At 37.4% G+C, this 9,681-nt stretch overlaps 2 protein-coding genes across 2 annotated transcripts in view; one reads left to right on the top strand and one right to left on the bottom strand.

Annotated features, from left to right (window-relative positions):
- Window positions 1-1,154, bottom strand: part of copb1 (COPI coat complex subunit beta 1) — an 8,666-nt gene extending 7,512 nt beyond the window's left edge. Inside the window, exon 1 of the mRNA XM_024296009.2 lies at window positions 948-1,154. The gene's annotated coding sequence lies outside the window, so the exon portion shown is untranslated. The remainder of the gene's footprint in view (window positions 1-947) is intronic.
- Window positions 1,155-6,068: 4,914 nt separating this feature from the next.
- Window positions 6,069-9,681, top strand: part of pde3b (phosphodiesterase 3B) — a gene marked incomplete at its 3' end in the record, with an annotated part of 37,161 nt that continues 33,548 nt past the window's right edge. The window contains 1 exon segment of the mRNA XM_024295538.2: window positions 6,069-7,334. Coding sequence (XP_024151306.1) covers window positions 6,447-7,334 — 888 coding nt within the window. The 5' untranslated portion in view covers window positions 6,069-6,446.

Genomic DNA, 9,681 nt, shown 5'->3' with positions numbered 1-9,681 from the left:
ATAAGTCGCAGGGACATTCAATCTATGAAAAAAACCGCGACTTATAGTCCGGAAAATACGGTAAGTAAAGTCAGACTTGAGGAAATGACTTTTTCATTTAAAATAATATAGGAAGAGTATTTTAAAATATATAAAAATTTCTACTTCTAATTTCAGGTTATATATCCACACGAAACCAACTTTTTCATATTTTGAATAGCACACGAAAAATTAAGCAAAAAAAATTATACAAACATACAAAATTAAAATAAAGCAAGCTATAAAACACAGTTATGTACACAAAGACATAAAAAACAAGACAAGACATATATAATTTCATACATTAAGGCAGTCAAACCCATCTGTGAGTACAAAAATAATACATTTAGTCCATGTCTCGATGGAAAGCAATTGAATTTAACACACATTTCCACCCAAAGCTACCTTAAAAAATAATAAATAAGTCTAAATGATTAAGCTGCTTTCATATTACACGTTTGCTATGGTTGAAAGCATTTGTATTCATACGTCTGTGTTTTAAATGGGGTGCTAACTATTAGCCAGAATTTCATCAATATTTTTAAAGAGCTGCTACACTGACAGAAATAAAACAAATAACTCCATTGAAGCAAGTAACGCCTCCAAGTAAGAAAAAGGGACAAGCATTGATGCAGGTGCCTGCCAGTGCTACATACCGAACATGCTAACTTTGACTTAAATCTAGCTAGGAGTATTGACACCAATCCGCTATACAATGAAAATACTGGTATTAACCAGTTAAGTTAACAAATTATTCAAAAACGCAGCTATTTTGGTTAAGTTAGATCTATCTACTTTCGCATTTTTAGCGTTAGCTAAACACCGGCTAATCTTGCAACGAAATGGACGACAGTTAGTTACGATAGCTAGCTGTTTCGTTAAATGCGTATTATCTTCAACAATTATAACAACTACGCCACATATCTTACCTTATTTTTCGCCTACGTTTCCTCCAAAGTCACCTTCAATGTCCAGTTTTAATCGAATGCATGTGTAAAAGTCCTTGTGAAAGAGCGATGGTCCACTTCTCTCCGTCAGCTCTACTTCCTAGTGACGTGGAAGCTTACTTTCTGAGCCACATCACTACTACAGTGCCCTGGAAGGTTCAAACGCGGAACGCGCTAACCGAAATCTAAACATGGGAATGCATTTGTCCATTTTATTGAATTTTTTACCATTTAATTATAAACGCTTAGAAATCAAAGCAAAAATTTTGTTTAACTATTAGTCAAAGTAAACCCAATTTGTGCATATTTTCCTTTTTCCCCGTCTCGATTTCATAGAAGCTAATTCGACCAGTCCTTTAAAAAATAATGATTTGTTTTTTTTGTTTTTAAGTCAAATCCTAATCTAAGCATTTTTTATTTACTATTGGCCTTTATCTCAATAAAGTAATAAAGTAAATGGGTAGGGGAAAACAATTATGCTTACATCTTTACTAGGCATCCAAAACAAAGTAATATTTGGTACAAATAATAATAATAATAACTATTGCAGTTTAGTTTGCCAAGTGAATCTTAGTTAATACGTTTTTAGGTTAAAATGGTTGAAATTTATTTGTTTAGGCTTAGAGTTATGCAGGGCTCTAAAGTGCCCCCAATTTAGTCGCACTCATATTTGTGACGGGCGGAGCCATGTAGTTGTGATGGAGCGGAGCTATGTATTTGTGATGAGGGCGGAGCCATGTATTTGTGATGAGGGTGGAACCACGTATTTGTGATGAGGGCGGAGCCATGCATTTGTGACGAGGTCGTAGTTGTGAATTTCTGATGAGGTCACACCCATGTGCTTGTGACAAGGTCGTAGCCATGTACCAGTATTTGTGACAGAGGCAGGGCCAACTGTTTGTGAGGGGGGTGGAGCCAACGGTTTGTGATGGCAGCTGAGCCAATGGTGTGTGAGAAGGGGTGGGGGCGGTGCGCTATGCCAACTTCTTGGAGGAGGGGGGTACTTCTGTGCAGGTGCGCCTAAGAAAAAAGTTAGGCACGCCGGTGCAAGCAGTGCATCCAATTTCGTCTAGAGCCCTGTTATGGGTCCTTCATGATTAGTATGTATGCTGATGATGATGGTGTGTTTTTGACTGTTTTTGGTGAATGTTTCACTCTTAATATAAGGGCATTGTCAGCCAAGGTCAATTTACTAAATGTATGTTGTGTACATAAAGTACAACACGTCCCAAATTACCTGGGACTGAAAGGTGATTCAAAAGCATTTAAACGTTTCTTGAGGGATTTTTCAGCTACTGCTGAGTTTCAGATGTAAAAGTGGGTTAGGTTGTTAGATAAGGTTTGCACCAGGTGGTCCAAAAGGAAATTGTCATCATTCTTAGCTGCCTTACAGAGAAAATGCACTGACTACTCATGATTGTCATTTAGCTTAAGTCATTGGTTTACTGTCCTCCCAAGGTTCATCCTAGAAAAGTGTTGTGTTCTTGATTTCTTTGAAGGCCATGGGAGTGACTATGAACCACTGGATTGACTGGATTCATGAAGTGATTGATGCCACATTCAGGTTGTTTGCCTTCAATCCACAGCCCAGCTCTTCTGTCACTGCAGTGAGATGGCTCCACAGTCAGGAGGAGCTGGAGGTTTTGGCTACAACAAGCAACAGAGGAAGGCCATGTTCAGTATGACTAGTCTGTCTTCTTTTTACAAATGCATTGAGCACTTGGCAACTTATTACATCTGCACAAGTTCCTGCTGCTGCTTCAGTACTGTGGTTTTTGGAAGAACCTTTGTTTCTGTTTTTGTTTTATGGACTCAGCTCTTGTGAAATCATCTTGGAGGAACGAAGGGTGTGTTAAGCTGGGACATTTAACCCGTCCATGGAATTTTAGGGGAAACATACTTTACTTTGACTCATGCAGGCTTCTGTCCAGAGACTTAAAGACATCATGAAGAGACTTTTTCTTCATCTTCTGACTGGTCTGCCAGTATCCTGAATGTGATTTTTTTTTTTTTTTTAATTTTTGACTCATAATGAGAAAAACTGTATGTTATGTGTGTCAATGTGAGACATTTTCAACCTGTAAAAGAGTTTTTCTACTCTGAATTCTTTAAATTTAAAATTTTGCTTAATTTTTTTATATTTGATTAAATGTTTGGATGCATAAGCACAATAGAGGAAGCGATTTGTACCCTTGGAAATGACAGTTAAGTTGTGTTTCCTCATTAATTACTTTACTGTTAGATTGCATTTTTTTGTTTTTAACTTTCAATTACATTTTTCTACTGTTTTGTTAAGCAAAAATGTTAACAGTAAAATTAGTTCTGGGAATTAGGAGAGTTATCAAAGGACTCTTTAACCCGTTGGTGCAAATTTGCATCAAACTTCTTCGGCTCAAAAATTACCTTAATTTAGCAACTACTGAAAAGCAAAAACACGAGTGAATTTTTACGATCAAATCTAGAATTAAATTCTGGCATCAAGAGGTAAAATGATTATTTTCCTTCTTTTTTAATATATTTTTATAAATTAAATATGAATTTGCTTAGCATACAACAACTCAAAGTATTAGCAAACGCAAAAGAAACTATGAATTTGTATATTTTCAATTATAATATCTTGTAATGGCTGTAGCAAAAAACTGTGACTTAACTTTTGGATCTCATAACTATGTAAATTAAATGCAAAAGACTTGGGCCACTTGAATAGGGTACATGCATCATTTGGCGGAGTAGGAGAGAGACACTCTTTGCCATTGACCTTTTTTCTATGGCATTTATTGCTCTGTACACTGCGATGTAAAACACAGCAAGTTCGCCATGCAATCTGCATCACTGACAAAAGTGCTGTGCTCCACTTTTTCTCTGACCTTTTCACAGCAGACATTTGTTCTGGCAGCAGGTGCAACAAATGACATTAGAGCAATGAGCCAGCATGCACAATGCCAGACTGGGTTAAATTTAATCATGTGCAGTCATTGTTAATTTTATTAATCACATAAGTGCTTTTCCTGCTGCGCTATGGTAAAATGTCTGCAGTCAAAAAGTCATTTGTCAGATGTTGACAAGTCAAAAGGCTATATTAAACACCACTAGGCTTTTTTGCCAGCTTACATTGGTGTCAGCTTTGGATTGTCTTTTTTTTTTTTTAACGTTGTTCATTTGTTCTCATCCTTTGACATAGTTAGATTTGAGTGAACAGAAAAGTCTTCCCATGGCTCTTTTTTACAATTCCAGCACCTCTGGTGGGAAATGAAGTCATTTTATCCATCTGTGTGTTTCCTGTTATTATCATCAAAACTTCTTATCACTGGTCCTGGCTGAGGCCTGCAATCCAAGTTTCCCACATTCCCAGACTGCATTCCACCAATCACATTTTGTTGCTTCTCTGCGGATTTTAGTCTGAATTTGATCATTTATTTATTTTTTTCTAACAAATTTAGGGCCAGTAACTTAGCTTTTGGCCATCACTGGCAGTTCAAACTTAAGTCTTTTTTTAAGTGACATGTTTTTGTTGCTAGGTTTGAAACTACTTCTAATCAAAGTGGCTGAAGAAAAATATTTAAGCACTTTTAAAGATTTTGACTAAGTGACATACCCATCAAAAAGCTGGTGTTTCATGCATATGTAAATGGCTATGAAAACTGAATATTGAAACACAACTCTCCCCTAATTCATTGTAATAAAATGGTCAAATTCATTTTATCTAATGATCACAACATTAAGTACTGCAGTTATATCTCATAAACAAGTTGCTTTAGCCCAAACAAATTCATAGTGCTTTTCTTTTGGTAAATTTAGAATTATTTTAAAGGGAACCGTCAACATTGTTTGATCTCAATCAATTTTTTTTCAGCATAAGAAAAAAACTGGAAAACAAAAGTAAGAGGCTAAAGGACGCCAAAAAAAAAAAAATTAGTTAAATATCGCTATTTTAAATCGATACAAGTATCGCCAAATTAAGTATTGCGATTTATGGCTGAATTGTCTTTTCATACGTCCCTAGTGGAAACACTTTGAATTTTGCAAAAACATGTGACCATATGTATAATCTTCTCACCGTGTTCCGTTTGAAAGAAATTAAGAGTTTATTACCATTTGTACATGTTAAGAAAACAAGTACTATTTGTATTATTTTGATGTGGAAAACCAACAGTGGGCGGAACTTTATAAAACTATAAAGTGAATGGATTTGCCATTAAGTCTCGTTTACTTGTTTGTTTGTACACATATTTAAATTACATTTGATTATCTTGCAAGAAATACAAGGAATCTGAAAAAGTTCACCTGCACTGTTCATTACTCAGGTATTCATCTCTGAGTCACACTGGTAGCATTTTTTGGCTAAAGATGTCTTGGATTGATCTTAGGTCAGTGAATCCAATCGTTTAAAATGAAACAATCGCAACAAAGAAAAAAAATAATCAGATTATTTTCTTTAAATATAAGGACCTTGTAGGATTTTTTTAAACTGATGTTTATCTCTTTTTTCAATTCTGCAATACACTCTCCAAAGTTTTTTTTTAAATTATGATTTATTGTGACATATTATATTGTGATCATATCTAGAATATTTTTCATTTTTCCAAAAGTATTAGCTTATATACTCTTATCTCATTCCAATTCAAAACTATGCCGACAGCTTTTACACCTGGACATAAAAAGCGGTGCTATCAAAGGTGGATGGCGCTTTCCTCCCCATGATAACCCACTTAGAACAGCTCATTTCCTGTAACCTTATCCCCCCTAGTGGTTTGGATTGATCCATCACTCTGTGATCCTTCGCTCTTCCTAGCTAGTACAGCTAATCGATTACAGAGATAATTTGTTTAATTCTGTTTATCAAACATATTGAGCCTATTACATTTTTAATTTCTTATGTCTACTCTTGTTATTATTATTATTGACAGAAAATAAAAGCATTTTATTTTAATTGTGTGCTAAAATAGACTAGATAAATGCATCAACATAAGTTTTTGTATTTAAAAAAAAACAAAGAGCATTATGGGAATTATTTTATAACGCATTTTTGGCCTGTCAGTGAGCAACAAATTCTCGTATGGACTTTTAAAAAATTGTTCTAGCTCTGGACTCTCATTTGAGTTGTTAAATTAGAAGGGATATGATTTTTTTGGAATAAAATAAACGTTATAATGTAGGGTGATTAAAAACCGGACTGTGTGTTGTCTTACAGAATGTTTTTAAAGTATTTTGTTGAAATAGTGTGTGCTTTGAGGTTTGAGAGCTGCTGGACCGGGTCGGTGCTCCACATCACTGTGAGGGCACAGTAGTAGCCCATAGGGGGCGACAGAGAGCCCCGATTCTGTAAAAACAACATCTCACCTTCTTTCTTTAGTCCAAGTGCAGGAGCACGTTAGAGTGACCATGGAGTGCGTCTGCTGTCATGTAGTTCAGCGTTAATACGGCGTGAATAGTGGGCGAAGGGGGACTCTCGAGAGGACACGAAGGAGCCAGGCGCCAGCTATGGCCGCGCGGGAGGAAGGAGAGGCTCTGCACGGCAAAATAAGACACCACGACGGGGCTGGAAGTGTAAACAGCTCGGAGGGCTTCAGGAACGGCTATGTGAAGAGCTGCGTCACCCCCCTGAAACAGGACCCCCAGAGGGGATTTTTGTTCAGCTTGTGCAGGTTTTGCAACGAGGACGTTCTCAATTCGAAATTGTTAAAGGTCTCTGCCCTGTACGTCGGCGCCTTTGTTGTTTTCGCGATTTCCTTTCTCCTTTCTAGGACCTTGCAAAGTGACTCGCTATGGGATTTGCGGACTTTTTTGTCGGGCTTCTCCCAGTCCATCAGTCCACTCTTCAGCCTAGGATGTGCTTTCTTCTTTCTAACGTTCTACCTGAGGAGGAAAAAGAAGGAGAGCAGCAAATGTTGGCTGGTGTCGCTGCCAGCGTCCTGTTTCCTCGGGGATTTTCTGGTTTTGCGCTTTTTGCAGTGGGGAGAGGACCAGCACCAGATGCAAATGGTGGGCAGGTTGCTGTTCGTGCTGGGATGTGTGGGTCTGCTCACGCTGATCCCGACCCTGAAGCTCAAACACAGCGTCCTCATACTGGTGTTCGCCAGCGTGGTGTGGCTGGTGTCTTTCACAAGTTTGAGCGGTCTGCCCGCACTCCTCAGACCGCTCCTGGCGTGCTTCGCCGGGGTGTCGGGCTGCCTGTTGGGGCTCTGTTTCGACCGCTACTACCCGGCGAGGGATGCGCCGAGCGGGATTTCCAGCGTGGAGGAGAAGGTCCCCGTCATCAGACCGAGGAGACGGTCCAGCTGCGTGTCTCTGGGGGAGACGTCGACCAGCTATTATGGCAGTTGTAAAATGCCCCGCAGACCTTCGTTGCCCTGCATATCTAGAGAGCAGGTAGGTCATGCCCCGCAGGAACACGTCTGTTGCTGTGGGTTCTAAAATAGGCCCACAGCTATCCTCTCACATGTGCACGAGCCTGTCAACCCAAACCGAGCAGGAGAGCGTGCACGCTTGTTAATTATGCAAAAAACATAAAAAGACTCCAGGAAGTAGTCGGTGCCATCGAACTGCAGCCTGGAAGTTCATAAAAAAAAAAAAAAAAAAACGTCTGTTTGTTTTACTTAAAATAACAAATGGAAACTAGGCATTTGGTGGTAGCTTCAATCTATTATTAAAAATATTATTTTTTTCTTTCATTTTTATTAGCATTTAAACCCAATATGTTGTCAAAAAAGTAAGCTAACATGCATAAACATTCATGAGCTAAAATAACTTTAAAATCACATTCTTGCCACAATATATCATTTTTTATATATATAACAAACAGTCAAAACTAATAAAATTCAGTTACAATATCATTCCATGTACTTTACAAGTTAAATATATTAGCTTCTATCAGTTGTTTTAAAAAGTTTCCCACATGCTAACAATAGTTATCCTTAAGTTTTACTCCATAAACACTTTAAAACCTCATAGTTTTGATTTTTTTAAATAAAATTTTACTTTTGATGCAATTTTTGTTACATTAAATGTGGTATAAATATGCATAAACCTGTTGCTAATCTTTATAAACATTATATATACAACTTTGGTAAAAATGTATTTGAATTAAACTTTAAATTAATACCTTTCTTCATAGCTGAAAACGTTGTTGAGCATAGTTACTTTTTTTTCTGAGTTCCACAAATGCAAATAAAAAATCTGATAAAAAAGAAAAGAATGGATAAGCCTTAACATTCTATAGAGCTGCGGTGATATTTACTTTTATCAACTGCTGATAGCAGTCATAAATTACAGCTGTTTTGCAGCACTTCCAGTTATTATGCAATCTACTTTTAAGTAAACCCTCTTGCTGTCATGATGTGTCACTTTCTTCCACATTTTATGGGTCCTGCAGGATCATGCCTTCAGTAAAATGCGAGGCCCGTCCACATCCTGTTCAGAAAACAACACAAACAACAGCTAACCAGAGATGAGGCCTTTCGCTTCAAAACAAACAACACAAGAAAGACAGTCTCCGTTTTCTGTGTGGCAAAGCATAAACATTTGTGTCAAAGCAGGCTGCTTATGGTCATAAACCAAGGCGGACTCCATCAGGTGATGCTTAAAAAAAAAAAAAAAACACTCTTCTGCGTATCATTTGATACACTTTCAAAATCAAGGCTATCGTGTTGCACGCAACGTGTTCTGGAAAAAAAGCAGGCAGAATGCGTGCTGCTGCCTCCAGTTATGTTTAGATGAGGTGGACATTATTTTCTGCACTTCAAAAAATAAAAAAAAGACAAAGAAAGCTGTATTGTGACGCACAGCCAGCCATCAGGTCACTCGTATTGTGTGTATTTTTGTGTCCTTCGAGCTTTGAGAGAGATGATAAAAACACTAGATGTCCATTTGGTCCGAGTTGGGCTATTTCCAGCATTTGTTGTTCACCTCATTGTGTTGCGTGCTATTTGGAGATTAGCAGTCGTATTGTATTAGTTCTAAAACACACCATTGAAATTAAAATCTAGAGGAGAAAATGATAAGCGGTTTGGGTTTGACTACTGGTTTGCAATATAGCCTTTTTCTTTTATACGTTTAGACCCAGGAGCCGTAGATCTAGAGATCACCTTTTAGAGAAGTAAGCAAAAGTGTATGTAGAGGCTGCTTTTAATCTTGAATTATCTTTGTGATGAAGGCTGAGTTCCACCAAAGTAGTTTAGAGCACTGCAGGGCCAGTGTTAGTTTCCATTGTGTTTGTGGGTTGGTATTTACAGCACACTTGACTCCTCAAGTCCTACATGTCATTGTTTTCTGCAGAAAGTTGAAGCACTCTATTATTTTTTTTTTTAACAAAAAACTGGTCAAAGTTAGCAATCAGGGAGAGTAAAGTAGCAGTTTTCTCATTACATGTGTTATGATTTTACTTATTACTTTTTCCTGACAAGCTCATAGCTTTATTATGTGATCAGTTCTTCATAGTCAAATATCTGAAACAGAAACTTTACAAAAATCCTTCATAGGAATTGCAAGTTATTTTAATGGGTAAACTTTAAAACTATTTGATGCAGCTAGACTATCAGTCAAATGCTAAAAAGACACTTAAAGTATTTTATAAATGTCCGGTTTGCATCTATTAACATTCTAATGTTTATGTTGGGTTCCTTTCTCAGAGGAACCGTTGGGTTTTGTGTCACAGAAAGGCCAGAGAAAGAAAACAGTGAAACGAGTCACTCTGGGTTCACTGGTAATGCCACACATG

This window comes from Oryzias melastigma, linkage group LG3, assembly GCF_002922805.2.
Source record: "Oryzias melastigma strain HK-1 linkage group LG3, ASM292280v2, whole genome shotgun sequence".
In the NCBI taxonomy this organism is placed as follows: Eukaryota; Metazoa; Chordata; class Actinopteri; order Beloniformes; family Adrianichthyidae; genus Oryzias; species Oryzias melastigma.
The sequence above is the reverse complement of the archived record's forward strand: the minus strand, read 5'-3'. Positions and strand labels throughout refer to the sequence as shown.